The sequence below is a fragment of the Stenella coeruleoalba genome (assembly GCF_951394435.1).
Source record: "Stenella coeruleoalba genome assembly, chromosome: 4".
In the NCBI taxonomy this organism is placed as follows: Eukaryota; Metazoa; Chordata; class Mammalia; order Artiodactyla; family Delphinidae; genus Stenella; species Stenella coeruleoalba.
This window is the reverse complement of record NC_137149.1, coordinates 75,348,922-75,366,909: the sequence shown is the minus strand read 5'-3', so window position 1 is coordinate 75,366,909 and position 17,988 is coordinate 75,348,922. Positions and strand designations below refer to the sequence as shown.

At 35.4% G+C, this 17,988-nt stretch overlaps 1 protein-coding gene across 1 annotated transcript in view; it reads right to left on the bottom strand.

Annotated features, from left to right (window-relative positions):
* SRP72 (signal recognition particle 72) overlaps positions 1 to 17,988 on the bottom strand; it is a 28,522-nt gene that overhangs the window by 7,721 nt on the left and 2,813 nt on the right. Inside the window, exons 2-16 of the mRNA XM_079919132.1 lie at positions 17,289 to 17,409; positions 15,144 to 15,267; positions 13,705 to 13,848; positions 13,517 to 13,628; positions 11,935 to 11,966; positions 10,542 to 10,666; positions 10,391 to 10,448; positions 7,957 to 8,088; positions 6,956 to 7,084; positions 5,504 to 5,576; positions 3,470 to 3,534; positions 2,091 to 2,186; positions 1,123 to 1,226; positions 918 to 995; positions 552 to 689 (exon numbers count right to left, since the gene is read on the bottom strand). Coding sequence (XP_079775258.1) covers positions 552 to 689; positions 918 to 995; positions 1,123 to 1,226; positions 2,091 to 2,186; positions 3,470 to 3,534; positions 5,504 to 5,576; positions 6,956 to 7,084; positions 7,957 to 8,088; positions 10,391 to 10,448; positions 10,542 to 10,666; positions 11,935 to 11,966; positions 13,517 to 13,628; positions 13,705 to 13,848; positions 15,144 to 15,267; positions 17,289 to 17,409 — 1,531 coding nt within the window. The remainder of the gene's footprint in view (positions 1 to 551; positions 690 to 917; positions 996 to 1,122; positions 1,227 to 2,090; positions 2,187 to 3,469; positions 3,535 to 5,503; positions 5,577 to 6,955; positions 7,085 to 7,956; positions 8,089 to 10,390; positions 10,449 to 10,541; positions 10,667 to 11,934; positions 11,967 to 13,516; positions 13,629 to 13,704; positions 13,849 to 15,143; positions 15,268 to 17,288; positions 17,410 to 17,988) is intronic.

Genomic DNA, 17,988 nt, shown 5'->3' with positions numbered 1-17,988 from the left:
TTTGACTTCTTGTAAGTTATTGAAGCTGGCTAACTTTCCTCCAAATCAGCAAAATAAACCTTATCTGAAATTTGGTCTAGAATTCTAAATGATGTACTAAATGTACATCAATATCTCACAGGTAAATAAAGTAAGACACATCCAGCCTATGGAATACTATGCATAAAAAGAATAAAATATGTCTACATTGAGAATATGGAAAAATCTCTAAGACTTATTAAATGAAAGAAAATTCGAAGACAGTTAAATACAATATAATCCCATTTCTATAAAAAATATCTAATCTAAGGAAAGTATTTCTAAATCAGCTCTGTGTGCAAACACAAAGAAAAAGATCTGGAAGTAAACACACTAAATTAGTATCAGAGGTAAATTGTGGGTGGGGAGGAGGAGGGGAAACAAGGACAAAAAGCTGGGCACAGCACAAGAGAAGGGAAAAGAAACAAAGTGGACTTAAACTTTATTCACATGGAATTTTTACAAGAGTGCATTTTTTATTCCTTATATAACTTAAAATCAGCATTAGTGAATGTTACAATGAAAAACATTACCCTTGCTCCTTTGGTTGACTATCTCCAGCAACTTTTCCACCCTTCTTCCGAATGTACGTAGCACCAGGAGAATTTTCAAGAGCCTCAACATCTACTTTTAGAGACATACTATCTGATGAAGGCAAGTGTTTACTAAGGCTGGGATAGAACAAGAGTTCAGGAACACAATATATATACATATATATGTTTGGATCTATCACTGTATTTTTCAGGCACATTGATCAATAAATTCTCATTTTTGCTTTTACTAGTTAGAGGAGGGATTTTGTTTGTTGAAATTTATAACAAAAAAGCCCTGGTCAAAACAGGTAAGGGAAGGGATTTATTGCACTACTTGGGAGCTGTCTAGAACAATCAAAAGGATACGCTTTTGCCTTCTCAGGATCTACAAGTGAGTAAGCAGAAATAAGCTGTGCCAGGGTGTGAATATCTTTTGGATTTTGTCTAAAGGAAGAAATAAGAAAGTCACTAAACAGTTTATAAAACTGGAGAAAGTAACATAAACAAGCAAAATAACTCCCTCATATCAAATAAAACTTGGATTTCTGCACCTCCACCTTTCAGAGCTTACTTCCATAGCTGTTCTAGGTCACTAATTGCCTCCTTCTTCCGTCCATATTTGAGTTTGAAGTTTGCAGCTTCTCTTATCAAGGACAAATGAGCAGGAGATTTGGGCTATAGATTCAATAAAGAAAGAAAAAAAGTTTTAAGCTAAATATCTAGCAAGTCAATGAAGTTATATTCATTATATCTTTAAAATGGACCTACCCATTAGATTTCTCATCTTAAGTTTTACTGAATGCACAAAACAACAAAAAGAAATTCACACACACACACACACACACACACACACACACAGAGGGAAAGACAAATTAGTACAAGTGAAGACCAATTTATGAACTTGGTATACAACCCATCTCTATTTAGATTGTCTTGTCTACAACTAGAAATATTGCATAACCAAATCTTAAAGTTACGTCACTATCGTTCTCAAACATTAATTTGACACAATACTTCCTAGAACACTGATATCTCTTCACTGCTAATAGTGCTAACAGTATTAATGCCCCCTGTGTGTATGTATATCTATAAGTTGGATAATGCCTATGCAAAGACCCATACTGGAAAAAACGAAGATGTTCCTATTAGATAGAGATACACAATTATTCTACGTACTGCTGTTGTACCAAGTACTACCATCCATGGGCTCTCTAGCCACTAAAGATGAGCTGTCTTATACACAAGCACGTACAATTAATATTCTTATTTCTTGAGATTACACACACAAACACACATACATACACTCAGGAAGGAGCTTCAGAAAATATAACTGAGCTTTTTTTTTTTTGGTAGCCATTTCTTTCTTCTAATAACATTATCTGGATCTGGTATACATAAAAACTGAGTGACAGTCTAACAGCATTCCATTTTTTAAACAGTGAGTTGAAATGTTTCAATTCTTAATTTTGAGTTCACTGCTGCAGCTTTTTATTCTTATGCAAAAATGCACCCTCATAACATTTTACTCCATCTTTTTACCTGACGGTTTTGATACCACTGGATAGCTTGTGTGAAGACCTCAATGGCACTGTCAATATCTTCCTCATGGCTGTACATTGTCACTAATGCAGACACCTACCCAGCCAAAGGTATAAATTAGTGAAGAGAATTCCTCCTTCTCTCTCAGAATAAACTTTTTGAAAATGAATAAAGTTAAAGAAACAGCAAATAAAGGTTGCTAGGCTCTGTACTAGTACCTAATTCATCATAAAAATTGCTAATGCATAACTAGAAATACCATGAACAACAATGGTGTTTTCCAAACACAAAGGTGATTATCTGTAAAAAAAATACCTCCCCTAAAGCTCATTCACAAATGGTTTGTTACCAGTACACAACAAGGTAAATACAGAAGTTGAGAAGAAGCACTTAGAAAATTAGTTTATATGATCACTGAGGTACACACACTAGAGAGGCTAAACTTGCATGTGGCCTCCACTACATGAAGCCAGTGAAAGCTTGCCTAGTGTACTGGAGGGACAGCAAAGAGGGCCATGTAACTGGAGTGGAGTGACAGGGGGAGGAGCCATAGGCAGATGAGGACAAAAAGGAAACAGAAACAAAAAGCCAGATCATTGAGAAAAATCAATAAAATTAACAAACCTCTGGCTAGACTAATTAGAAAAAAAAGATAATAGGAACAAAATGTCCTACAGATATTAAAAGGATAAACAGGGAATATCTGAACAACTTTCATGCCAATAAATCCAACAACCTAGATGAAACATTATGTTAGCCAGATATTATATTTGATTCTAACATAATCACAGCCCAGTCTTAAAGTATGATTCTTCAAAAGAGAAAACACTACCATAATACTATTATACATTTATTGAGTGCCATTTGTAAACAAGCTGTGTTGGAAAATGAAACAGTCCCTGTACAATAAATGTACATACCACCACTACAGAATGTTTTTACTTCGAAACAGATGTGCTCACAGCTACATTAGTGATCTAAACCTGTGATGCTTGAATAATCAGAGAACTAAAAACTAAATTCGTAGGCCATTATTACCAAATTGTTTTAACTCAAAGAAATCACACTGAAGACATGATAAAATAATAGGCTAAGAAATTCCCTATATATGTCTTAGGATATTTAAGGTTGGCTTTCAAGTGGTAATATAAGGCCTAAACAGTTCCTGACACATTTGACTAAATAATAAATCAATGCAAAGCAGAGCATAAAATGTAATTAAATTTACACCAGAAAGCTATTATTTTAACTACAACTTCTACATTTTGAATAAAGAAATAAGCAGAAATTAAAGTGAAAACAAAGAAATATCAGACATACCAATGAACTATTAATTCCATTACTTTTTCAGTCTTAAAATATTTTAGTTATAAACTCACCATGCCTGGTTTATGCTTTAACTGCTCTATGCTTCTCAATATCAAACATGCTTTGGAAATATTACCTTAATAGAATAAAAACAAAATCAGCATCACATTGAAGAAAGCATCTCATGGAGAAAAAAAAGATAAAAAATTTAAGAGTCATATTTTGTAACATCTCTAAACACTCAAGCTTTGGGACCTTGGGAATAATGTATTCTATTTATTCATTTTACAAACAAAGGAAATTAAATCCTAAAGAAACAATATATCTTGCTTATGCCCACAAAGTTAATGGCAGAACTGCTACCAGAAAAAAAGTCTCCCAGCTCCCAATCCGTTGAGTTCTATTTCTCCCTTTTCAGAGTGTAACTTAAAAGGCAGGAGTCCTTCCCTAAAGGCCTTGAAATTGTTACTGTAGATATGAGTGCAATGGATAGTTTCCTACAATGTTAAAGTCTGATTTTCTACTCATTGCAAACCTCAATTGCAAACCTACTCAACAAACCTTCCAAAGTCTTTAAAGACAAAACAATAACCATGTAACAGACTCATTCTCAGTAATATTAGTATGATAAATAATCCTCACAAAAATAAACTGAAAACTGGATGAGAAAAGAAGATACAGAGGAAAGCAAGAAAAAGAAGAAAGAGAGGTGGGAAAAGGAAAAAGAAACAAAGGAGGAAGATAAGAAATGTGAGAATAGGGTAGCTATCAGGTCTCAACCTGATTTTCATTACTACCCCACTGAGGTGCCTTTTTAGTGCCTTTTTGTTTTTTCCTAATTGCCAACTCCCCTCCCCTCTACCCATGAACTTTTCATTTTAGCCATCACAATATCTAAGATTTTTTTCAATCCTGTGCACCAAACCAATTATCACCTCCACTGAGAATGTATGGTCTACACCAGAGTTGTCTGATGGAACTTTCTGTGATGATGGAAACAGCCTCTATCTATGCTGTCCAACTACACACATGTGGCAATGAAACTTCTGAAATGTAGCCAGCACAACTGAGGAACTGAATTTTAAATTTAGTTTAATTTTGGGACTTCCCTAGTGGTCCAATGGTAAGAAATCCACCTTGCAATGCAGGGGACGCGGGTTCTATCCCTGGTCAGGGAACTAAGATCCCATATGCCGCAGGGCATCTAAGCCCATGCGCCACAACTACTGAGCTTGCGCACCTCATCTGGAGAGCCTGCGTGCTGGAAACTACAGAGCCCACACCCTCTGGAACCCGCATGCCGCAACTCAGAGCCCACATGCATTGGAGCCTGTGTGCCACAACTAAATGAGAGAAAAAACCCTCACACCACAACTAAAGAGAAGTCTGTGTACCACAGCAAAGAGCCTGTGCACTGCAATGAAGGATCCCACATGCTGCAACTAAGACCCAACACAGCCAAAAAATAAATAAATTAATAAAATAAATAAATCTTTAAAAAAATAAATTCTGTTTAATTTTAATTTAAACTTAGAATAGCTACATATGGATAGTGGCTACCAGACAGGGACAAGACAGCTCTAGATACTCAACACTGGTTCAAAATTTTAAACAAAAAACTGTCAGTTCTCTGTAAGATTCAAAAACACAAGTTCTCATTAAACTTCCTTGCCTCTTCTCTACCAAAGATATGGGTTATAGAGTATAAATGAAGAATAAAGGGCTAAGAAAATTTGAAAACTAGGAAGCAAAGTAACTCTTAATTCATGCAAATACTACCAAGTGACAGATATAAGCATTTCTACACATGACGTACACAGGAAATTCAAGTATAGAACAGAGGAATTCTATGCTTCTACAGACTTTCAAAGCATGGACTGAGAAACATTCTAACAATTTAGGAATTAACCCAAGAAAAGGCCTCCTAACATTACTAAATATGTTGGAGTTCACACAATCTAGTTTCATATTTGAAACAGCATTATGCTTCACTATTATGCAAAAATTTTTAAAAATCACATAGTCCACAACTATTTCAGAATCATTCCAATCATATGTTTCCATTAACAGGGTTATTTTAATCATAATGAAATAATCATGAATACCTTGGGAAATTTTCAGCTGTGCCATGGTCAGCTTAATTTCAGCAGCGTTTTCTGGATGCTGATCTGCAAATTCCTAGAATTTTTTTAGTTGGGAAAAAAAATTACATTTACACAACTAAGCGCACATATTCTAATTACTTATTTCAGCCTCATTAAATTTTTTTTAAAATTAATTAATTGATGACTACATTGGGTCTTTGTTGCTGTGCACGGGCTCTCTCCAGTTGAGGCGAGCGGGGGCTACTCTTCCCTGCGGTGCACGGGCCTCTCACTGCGGTGGCCTCTCCTGCCGCGGAGCACGGGCTCTAGGCACGCGGGCCTCAGCAGTTGTGGCACGTGGGCTCAGCAGTTGTGGCCTGCAGGCTCTAGAGCGCAGGCTCAGCAGTTGTGGCACACGGGCTTAGCTGCTCCACAGCATGTGGGATCTTCCCGGACCAGGGCTCGAACCCATGTCCCTGCATTGGCAGGTGGATTCTTAACCACTGCGCCACCAGCGAAGTCCCCTCATTAAATTTTAAATCCAGTTTTGAAACATTAAACTTCTGGTTTCAGGTCAAAATTTTAAATTTGGAAAAATTTTATTTGACATCCACTTTGCTTAAAATTGTGCTCTGAGGGCTTCCCTGGTGGCGCAATGGTTGAGAGTCTGCCTGCCGATGCAGGGGATATGGGTTCGTGCCCTGGTCCGGGAAGATTCCACATGCTGTGGAGTGGCTGGGCCTGTAAGCCATGACTGCTGAGCGTGCGCGTCCGGAGCCTGTGCTCTGCAATGGGAGAGATCACAACAGTGAGAGGCCCGCGTACCGCAAAAAAAAAAAAATTGTGCTCTGAAAGAAACTGCAATAATGCCAAGTCTCTAGGAAGTCACCAGTAGAGAAACAATAATTAAAATTACTACATAGATTTTTCTTTTTTTTTAAAGAAGGATACTCAGAAAAAAAAAAGACGACTCCTTACTGAGGATCCCTGCTTGGCAACTTTGCCCCTCAGGATGGTCCTAATTTTATGCTGTCCAACTTTCCAACGTAGTCTACTCTCAGGAAATTCGAATGTGATTTAATGTTTGGTTTAGCTTAATTAAAAACCAAGTCAGTATCTCTGTAATTGTTTGAGGTTTTGGATTGGGACTTACTAGAAAATACATTATTGAAAAAGGGGCTAAGCATGTTCTGGTATTTTAAGTCTAAAACAAACCGTTAACTAGTGTTACATCAATCTCCAAATGAAAAGCATTCTTCGGAGTTTACAGCAAACATTTACTAATGCAAATTTATACAAAACAAAGCTGCGGCCCAAGAATTAACTAAAGTGACACTCTGGCATGTGTATAGTGGTATATTACCTATTAGTTTTCCCATGAAATTTACAAGCTTGTACACTATTTTAATAATGAAAATAAAACAAGGCTACAACTACCTGACATCTCATTAAAAATGCAAGTAATTGTTTTACCTGAAGCAGCTCTATTGCTTTTGTGTGCTGCTTTTCACGGCAGAGCTGGGCAGCTTGGATTAACACAGGAAGGAGATGCTCAGGACTTTGGGACTGTAAACTGGCAGATATTTTGCGACACTGTTCTGCCTAAAAGACAGTATTTCCCCCCCCACAAAAATAAGCCGGTTAATTAAATCAAACATTAAGTGAATGACCAAAAAGAAAAAAGGATGGGGAGGTGGAAGGAAACCAGCTGAAACAAAATAGTAAGTGAAGAACTACCTAGGGTAAGAGAGGTGGTTTACAGTACCCTCAAGTTTTTCCTGAAAGAAAAAGATTTCCATTTACTGAATGTAAGCTATGAGTTCTTAAAGCATTTACGAAAGAATAAGTCCTAAACATTCATTTGGATGCTTAAATTGCAGAATTTTGTTTAAAAAAACCCAGAACACATCAAGTGTCAGCCTTTGCTTCAAAGCAACAAAACGTATAGGTATTTCTTGCTACAGTATTTAGGAACAACTTGACTCAGTGCTAAATAATGAAAATGTTACTGCCTCTCAGACCCCACTGAAAACCTCTGCTCTAGAAGAGTACAAAATCATAATTTAATTAGAATTTACACATATTGGAGTTAGAACTGCCCTTCTTATTTATAACTTGATGTGATTATGCACAAACTAAAAAGACGGATCTTACATTTATAATCACGATCAGCATCTTTGATGATTTTTCCTTTAATTCAGAGAAATTAGAAATAAGGTAATGAGAGAATTTTCTCATTTACAGCCGTGAATAGTGTTTTCTTCTTAAAAGCCACCACTGTAGACCTTTACAAAGAACTGGGCAAATTACTTACTTAACAGATAAAATCTATGATACATGACCTTCTGAAGACTACATGAGTCTGAGACAAAATATAAGCAAAAATATAAACAGACTGGACTGATACACCCATTATGCCTCATGTGCCATACTCCAAAAGGTTTAGCCAGGGGAACCAGAGGTCTGTTGCCTACCTGGTTTGTGTACATAGCAAGTAAAGCTTTGTTAAATTCTATAGCTTGCAGTTGTTTCTTGGAAAGCTTAAACTCCACTCCTTCTGCATTGGTTAATTTCACCTTCTTCTTGGAGTCAAAGACATTTTGGTCCTGACAAAGAAAAGTTCATTCACCATTAACAGCAATCTCAGACTTCAACTCTTTTAACACTCCAAGGCCTTATTCCTCTTTCATTTTGTTATTTTATGTAAACACAACAAGAGAGCTTGGAAGATAATACACCTACCTGGCTGGGGTGCCTATGCTCCTAAGGTACATATAAATTTGGCTTGGTTTCTTGGTTTGGTTTTATCTTTCTACTATTAATTGCTTTCTTTAGCTTTTTGATGAAAAGTACAAAGGGACTGCACAAATCTTACAGTGGAAATTAGGACTACAACGATACCTAAATTTGTAACATCTACAAACTATCTTTAGAATTTAGATGACAAATGAGGAAAGTAACTTATTCCTCTCTGACATATTATCATACATAAGCAAATGGAATGGAATAAGAATGGAAGACAATTAAGTCACACTGCACCCTGAGAAGGACAAAAAGGGCATCTAAGTGTCTACTATGTGCACAGTATTCTAACTTTGTTAAATATTATTTGCAAATATGTGTTACCATTGTGCTTTTTAAACCATGTCTTCTACTAGTTTAAAGACTAAAAGGAGGCAAAGAAGAAATCTAAAATAAATTCTGCTTTTTACTGTGAAGCTCCAAACCAATGTGAAATTATTTTAAATGTACAGCAAGAAACTGGCTTTCATATAAATCAATCCTCAAGAAACCATATTTCTAGTTGGTACTCCTATGTCACTATTTTAGTACTTAAACTCACCATGCATGCCACTGCCAGACTTCTCTTAAACTTTACTACCATGACACTTATTAACATTTTTGATTTTTCAAGGTCTCCCACACCTTGGTTATTATTCAATGTAACCTTTTTTTTTTCTTAACTAGCCAGCATGTATGTATCCTCATATCTTTTGCTCTCTCACTTTCCCTCCATAAGTCATTTGCCTCTGCTGTTGCTTAACCTTCAAACCATATCCCTCCTTCAAGCCTCTATTCAAATTAGCCAACCCAGATCTTCCTTCACCAAATACTGTAGTTACAAGTATACAACAAGAAATTTAAATGTGCACAATTTTTTTCAACACTAGAATTTTTTATACTATGTAATGATTAAGACGACGTTTCATATTTATTTTTGCATTTCCTATTGCATCCAGCACCATACTGAGTAAAAAATTAGAAATAAATGTTAACTGAAGAAAAATTCAGTGTATAAATACATTTAGATTGAGATATTTAGTACTTCACATACTCTCCTCCCCACAATTATATATCGGATAAAAACAATTTGTCCTCACTGGCATTTCAAATTGTTCATAAACATAGGCAGGTACATCTTGCTGCTAAGAGTCAAATGCCAGCATCAATTTTTGGAAACCTAAACCATGCCAATGCCCTACAACATCCTATATCTATTACCCCCCTAATGCCATTATCCTACATCTGAGAACCCTCTGAATTTCTGCTATAGGGGGAGAGAGATACCACACAGGCCTAAAAGGAGAGTGCATTGGAGTCAGAGACTAGAATCTGAATCCAAGTTCTACCTCTTAGTGGCTGTGATCTTATACAAATCACTTAACTCCTTTTAGCCTCAGATTACATTCCTATAAATTGGAGACACGTACTGCCACCTAAAAAGATAATTGTGAGGATGAAATAAGCTGGCACTTGGAAAATCACATAGCCTATCAAAAGAACCTAAATGTTACTTTTCTAATTTTCTATTGACTTGAATTTCAAATTTGAACTTGAAATATCTTCCCATTAGAACAATGTTCCAAAAGGTGGTTAATTTGACTAGTACAGTACTCTTTAGGATTGTTTACATACATGCTTGTAATAGTTTACACAGGGCTTGCGGGCGGGGTGGGGGGCAGAGAAAGAGAGAGAACCTGCCCATGCCTCCTCTCCCCCAAAATAAAAACCACTGGAAAGAGAAAAACTATATACGGAAAACTCGTATTCAGACTTACTAGATGAAGAAATCAAAGTCCAAACAACTTATTTCTCTAATAAGTATTCTCCATATAATGATAATAATGGGAAATAATATTATAATTATATTAATATTATAATTATATAGAATAATAATTTTAAAAAACAATGGGAAAAGGGTAAGATTTTTAAGTCCAGGGTATGTAACTACAAAATAGTTTTATTATTTGAATATACCTTGCAGAATCATTATGCGAGTTAAATAAAACTCTCCATTGTGATTTTGCTGCAACTGGACTCTGTCATGGAAAAACTTATCCTAGAACAAGGCTGGAGTAATATGCTTCCAGAAAAAAATAGTGTAAGAAAACCATGGATTTTCCATACCTTGTTAATTGTAATGATGTTATTTGCAATCACAGCTAGCAGTGCTACATCTGTTGGTCTGCAAACAAAAAGCACCAGTCAAAAAGGAATAAACCTTTAAAAAGAAAACTCATACCCTATAAAAGACACTTCATTTTAATAACCCACTTACTTTAGTTTTATTATCTGATTGTAAAGTTGCAAAGCCTCCTCTGTATGACCCTGAAGCTGCATAATATAGGCCATCTGCCCGTGGATGATGGCCAGTTCTGCCTGTGGGTCTTCTTCAGTCCCATCCTAAGCAGAAAAAGAAATATTTTTTTTTCCTGTGAGTTCTCCAAATTGATCCACATATTAACCAAGTGATCCAAACATTCAGAAGATATATCATCCTAAAGAAGACATACAATTTTCAGGAATTTTCCTGTAAAGTCAGTTTGTTAAAATTTAGGAATAGCTACCAAAAGAGGGAAGCTTAAATGAGAATGGCAAAAAGACGAATTCTGGAAGGACATGGCGACAAGCTCAGGAATACCATTCACTGATCATTTTTATTCTCTAAAAAGTTAAGACTAAAAAAAAAAAAAATGTGAAAAACAGCATACAAGTTTAACTTTTTACAATACCCCTAAATTCTGGAAACAATTTTCTCATAAGAAACACATTTTCAAAATGCTTCACTCTTAATTCTAAAATACTTCTAATCCAAAGACTACAAAATTCTAACTAGTAACTATCACTGTACAAAGAACTTCAAAAGCTGAAACTAATTCTGTAATTAAAGTAGCAGCTCTCTTAACTGATACCCCAGATAAATCTGTATTTTCCATTCCTTTGGAGAGGTTGACTGATGCCCACGTAGAGAGAATGCTCAAGGCTAGGAGGCTGCTCTTTTTTGCCATACCAGGCGCTCCTACTCTCACCTGGTAAGCATATGTTGACCAGGTCAGACTTGTTTGTTTCCAATCCCATTAAGCCAGTTGTGTTTGATAAAGAAATGATAAAACTTAAGTATTGCAGTAAGACAAGAACTATGCATGAGAAAAGAGACTTGCTTCGATGAAAACTATGTTGAATGCTCAGAAATATTTGACAAAGGTTGAGTTCCTAAAGAAAATTACGATCTAATTAGGTATGAGCCAGAAAATGAAGAAAAAAAAAAAGGACTCTGTAATGAAACTAATTCACAACTGTCTTTAAAGTATTGTTATACTTAAGGAAAAAACCCTGGAGATCATGACTGTTGGATTATGTATAGTTTATGTAAGGAATATGCATGGAATTCCTATGAATAGGACCTTACTCAAAGACCTGAGCCCTACACCTAAAACAGGAGAATGAATTTATATGAATTTAAAATGAAATGCATAAGGCATATAAAATTTTGTATTGTCATTTCTCACCCTAAGAGAGTCCATCAAATAACTGGTCAAGAGGGTTTCTGTGATTCTTATCTAATGAATCAATATCATTTCAAAAAGTCAGTAAATACTACAGAGAAGGCTCCTACAAATTTATATTAGCAGAAGTGTAAAATCTGGGTTTAACCACAGTGGAATACTTACAGAGTCTTCTGATAACGAACGGCGGCAAAGATCTATAAGAGAAAATGGTTTTAAAATTAACATTGCTGGGTAACTCTCGTTTCTTTCATGTTCCAAAGAACAAGAACTAAATTCTTAGGGAGAAGATTTAAGATAATTTTACTAACAAGCAAATTTGGAATTTATCGTTAACATCAAATATATTACATAAATATTATCAATCCTTGATTACTCTAGCTCTTTGGCATTTTCTTTCACTTGCAATCCCTATGTTAAAAAAAATTTTTAAGGGAATTTAAAATATATAAATGTAACAAATGTTGATTGCAAAAAATCAATTATAGAAAAGTATAAAAATAAGGACAATAATCCTGTCACCCAAAGATATAACCACAGTAGCATTTCAGCTCTTTTTTTTAATGTAAATGCACAGATACATTTTTAAATGAAAGTGGGACAGTCTACTATTTTGAAACCTCCCTTCCCCCATTTAATATACTGTGGACATCTTTAAGTTACAACACATTTACATCTACATTATTATTTTTAACATGATTATTGTTAATGACTGCATGGTAATCTATTCTGCGATTATAATAAAGTCTTCTAATAGGACAGAAACTCATGTTCCTAAATTTTTGTTCTTATGAACATCCCTTCAATTAAATTCAAATATATATATATATCTGTATGGATGTTATCTAATTATTCCCTTATTTCCTTAAATTTCTAAAAATGAAATTCTTAGATCAAAGGGTATGAAAATTTCAAAATCTGCTACAGCACCAAACTGCCCACTGCAAAGCCTCTACTACTTTTACATTCATACCTGCAATATATGAGGATGTCCTCCCATACCACTGTCAATACTGGGTATGATCCAGAAATTATCATTATTAAACATATTTTTCTCCTCATGATGCTCTAACCTCTGCCCTTATTTTAACCATCAATATTTAAGAATAAAACAGACCCTGTTTCACCATTTTTCCTTCCCACCATTCATCGCAGTCCCTACAACATCACTTTTATAGCTTCCAAGGGAAATGTATGGAGAAGAAAGTCGAAATGTTTCAGGAGTTGAGACCAGACATAAGTTCTCTAATAAATTATTTTCTTTTTCACTTAAGAGCTTCAAAGCATGCAGATATTGTATATGGAAACATACTAAGTGGAGTTAAAATGTGCTTGAATAGTGTTATCAATGCATAAATGTGGCACACCATATTGTTACTATATTTGTGTACTTGTTTAATACCAATAATAATGATGATAATAATATTTACCGAATGCTTACTAACTCGGTTAATTTACATTTAACATTCACAGTAAGTTGTTCAAAAACCTACTCCTCAAAACTCAAACTTAAGGTTTGGTGTGGCTGAAAATGGACAAGTAGACTGGCTTAGGAATAACATAGTAACAGAGGAGAGACAACAGTCAAGAACCCAAGAGAAAGGCTAGATGGATTTTGAGAAATTTCCACTGCATCAATAATTTCCATTTAAAAACTTCCCAAAGTTTTTAACTTTTTAACTTTTGGAAATACTTTGCAAAGTTATATGCACATTACATTCACATATCATTTTAACAAACTTCCAACCTTCAGCTTTTTGCAGGATTTTCATTGCCTGGTTCAGCTGGCCTTGTCCTATCAGCGCACATGCAGCATTGTAGCACAGTTCGTGTGTGCCTTCTTGGAGACCCAAGTTCTCCTGTCACAGAGAATACCAGTCAAACACTAGACAGGAATATTATGTCATGGCTGTGTAAGTACACAGAGATACTCACTGGAACCACTTTTTCCCAGTTACTTTGAGCTGCAACAACTGCTGAAAGGTTTGTTTTTCTCTCCTCATCATAATCATCTTGAGAGTTTCGGACAAGATCTCTATACACAGCCAGGCATTCATCATAGCGTTCTAATCGGTACAACTGAAGAGATAAATAGCAAGTAAAAAATCAGAGAAGACAAATATTGTGTTACATCCCTAACACCATATAACCCCTTTTTTGGAACCACCATGTAAGAAACCTAACTCAGCATAACGTGGGCAATTAATTGTTTTTCCTTTACAATTGTTCAATTAGTTCTGTATGTTCAATTAGTTCTGTAGTTCTAATACTTCCCAAAAGTTACTTGCAATGAATCTCTACTATATTGCATATTTGTAGGCATGATTCAGTTAGAAAAGCCATTGTATTGACCCCCATCTTGAGGTGAGGTAAGTGCCTAAGTGGGTTGTGAAAGAAAACCATTCTGTAGAAATCAACCAATCTGACTTACAATCCCACAAGTTTACTAAGCCCCAGTAAACAGGAACAAAATTAGATGTTAACAAAAGGACTTACTATTTCCTAGTTCATTATACTGAATCTTCATTTCTCTTTTCCAGAAACCAACTATTGTATAGGGTAGTATCAAGTATACACAACATAATTCTTGCTTATTTCATTCAAGTTGTTCTTAAAGGGCGATAAGAACTGCCACTTGAGTCAATTAGTCTACATGTATGACAGAGATGGGTGCCCTTCATCAATATCAAAATGCTGGAATCTACCCTAAGCTAACCCAGTTTACATGAAAAGTTCTTTATAGACCTACAATCCATGAACTTGCCCAAATCTCTGTTAAACTCACACTACCTTTTGCGGACAATACATTCAATACATTATTTGCCCTAAACTGACATTTTAAAAAATTTTAAGAGGGTTTTGCTAGTTCTAATATAACATTTCTGTCCTCTTATCATAAATAACCCTATTTTACATTAGGCTTAATTGTATGTCTCAAAATTCTTTTAGAATAAGATATTTCCAGGGATTTCATGAGCCATCTGAATTCATCCAAATTCTTATTCATCATGATTTTCTTTATTTTACATTTAGAATAAAATATCAGTTAAAAACTAAAAAGACTGTTTCAAAACTGTGTAAGTATATAAGCTTACTGGCCTTCATCTTTCCAACTAAAAAGTCCAAATTTCATAGGATAGTTCTTAATTTTCCAATTACCCTTAGGAAGTCATTTGTTCATAGAACACTATACATGCAATTGTTCATATGAAGATCAAGGAGAGGGAATATGTTCAAACCTCAAGCACTGGTTTGGTGGCAAGTTTTATGGAGCATCAGGATGGGCTGGGGTTCCTCATCCCTGCTCCTTGCTATAGGTAGAATCACGTTCATGCAGGACGACTGTCAAACAGGGATTTTAAGGCAGTAATTACCACTTGTCCATAAAGCTCCTTTAGTTTGTCTGTCTGCTGGTTGGCACTTTCTATTGTCTTCAAGGCATTCTCAATTCTGTTCAGCCTGTACTCACAGTATGCCTTCTCGAAGGAAAGAGAGTTACTGAAAAAGGAAAAACCAATGTCTGATTATTAGCTAACACTGCAGAGCACCCACTGTAAGCCAGACACTGCTCTAAGCACACTTGATACATATTATTTAATCCCCATTAACAACAGATGACAAAGGTTAGCGACTTGTCTAAAATCAGACAGCTCGTAAGTGGCAGAAAATATTACATCTATTTCCCTAGGCTCTCTTGCTTTCATGGATATTCTTATTAGAATTACTGGCCTTTGAAACGAATATATAAGAATGAAATCCTGAATTAGCTAAAAACTGTTTCAGATATAAAGACAATCTGAACATGTTTTAAATGGGTTGTTATAGAAGTTTCTTAAATCCATTTAAGAACCTATGATAAGCCACATAATGCTACTGTAACTTGTCAAGAAGCAAATAATTAGCAAAGAAAAAGTAACTAGAAATCTTAAAAGAACATAGAACTTGTAATCAAACAACTGGTAAACAGACAACTACAAAAACACTACTTACATACACAGACTTAAAAATTCATCTACATTAATGTCACATATGAAACATTTTGAAGTTTCAACCATAATCTGTGAGGAAAAATAAACATCAAGCAAATGGCAACATCCTTTATTCACCTAACAAAAGATTATTTGAAAATTTCCCTCTCTCACAAAATGGCCAAAAATCAAAACACTGAATTTTAGCATAAACATGTTTACTAGTAGAAAGCAGTGTCCCTTTTATTACCCTTTTATTTTTAATAAAGTTTAAAAATTTGTTTTTAATCTGTAATACATGCAGTTGGCCCAAGTAAAAAAAAACAAAAAGGTATACATTGAAAGGGTTTTACTCCCACTGTTATTCAAATCTACTCTGTTCCGCTCACCTCCTACAAGTAACTATTTTTATTCATTGTTTCTCCATCTATTGTTTGTCTTTGCATATACAAAAAAATACACATAGAAATTCTTATATCCTCCTTTTCTTATACAAAAGGAAGTATACAATATACTGTTCTGTACCTTATAAACATTAAACAATAAATATGCTGCAACCTTCATTTCAACACACATTTCTTTTGGGGCTTAGGCATAACAGTAAAGAAAAATGAAATTACAGTACCAATTCAGATTATAAGTTCACGTTTCATGAAATGATAAATTAAATAAATAAATGAAAAAGATTAAGAATAATAAAAAACTGCTATAGGGCTTCCCTGGTGGCACAGTGTTTAAGAATCCGCCTGCCAATGCAGGGGACACGGGTTCGAGCCCTGGTCCAGGAAGATCCCACATGCCTCGGAGCAACTAAGCCCGTGCACCACAACTACTGAGCCTGCGCTCTAGAGCCCGCGAGCCACAACTACTGAGCTCACGTGCCTAGAGCCCGTGCTCCACAACAAGACAAGCCACCTCAATGAGAAGCTGGTGCACTGCAAGGAAGAGTAGCCCCTGCTCGCCGCAACTAGAGAAAGCCCGTATGCAGCAACGAAGACCCAACGCAGCCAAAAATAAATAAATAAAAAAATAAAAAGTAGATTGAAAAAAACTGCTATATATTCTAAAGGCTGCTAAAGAACTCTGACACTGAAAGATCTTGGCCTAAAATCATACTCACCTAAACAATTCTCAAAGGAGGCAGGCACAGAGGTCAGGCTAAGACTGCCATACCATCCTAGAGGCCTCAACTAATACATCCCTACCCTGTATGTTCTGCCCTCTCTGCTCTTTTTTTTTAAATTAAACTTCTGCTGAGTTGTTCTCCCTATGTTCTCCAAGAAATCTTGCGACTCTTGTTTATGCCCCACATCCCTCCAGTTTCCCTTCTTAGTGGTTCAAAGGGAAGACAGGGTAAGGAAAAGGTTTCTTAAAGCAGAAAAGAACAAAAGTTACTATTGCTCTTTCCAGTTTCAGAAGCACCATTGGCAGGCAAAAGGAAAAAAGGGGAAGGAAAGTAAAAGGTCAAAAATCACTGAATAGTGGGGAAAAAAACATGGAAATGGTTATAGCTATGGTAAACATGCACAAACAACTAATTAAATCACTTACTTGGCAAACACTTTGGTGTGAGTATTGATGACATTCAAGGCTTCCTTGAAACTTCCATTCTGGATAAGGCACACAACTTTACAGTGTAGGGCAGTTACATCATCCTTGTTGATCTGCAGTACTAGACAGCAATTTTAGGAAAGCAATTTTTAAATCCATTCCCTTTCCACATTTCCCATCTCAGGAAGCTACATTTCCAATTTTACTGCAGCAGAAATGATTAGTCAAAACATTTTTTTAAATGACTGATCTTTATTTTTAAGTTAAGAAGTGACAATAAGGAGAGTTAAGTTAGACTTTCCAGTGAGATAGCTTCCCAAGATGCATGTACCAAAAAAGTAAAGTGAGATAAAGAAGCAAGAATGAAGTTGTTTTCTACTGCTTTTTCATCTTGCAATGCATGCTATATCCTACATATTTCATTACTTCACAGGGAAAGAAAAAAGTTCATATAAAACTTGGCAGCAAATGACTTAGGTTTGAGTACAAGCTTGTCACTAAATGCCTTGAGGTCTTGGACAAGTCATTTGATTGCCAAATCTCAACTTTCTGATCTGCAAAACGAGTATGAAAGCATTACCTATTTTACAAGGTTATTAAAAAAATTACATGAGAATATTTTGAAAAAAATCTATAAGCTGTAAAGTATACAAACACAATTTGTTTTGCTGGCAATATTTCCAAACACCATTCAAAATTT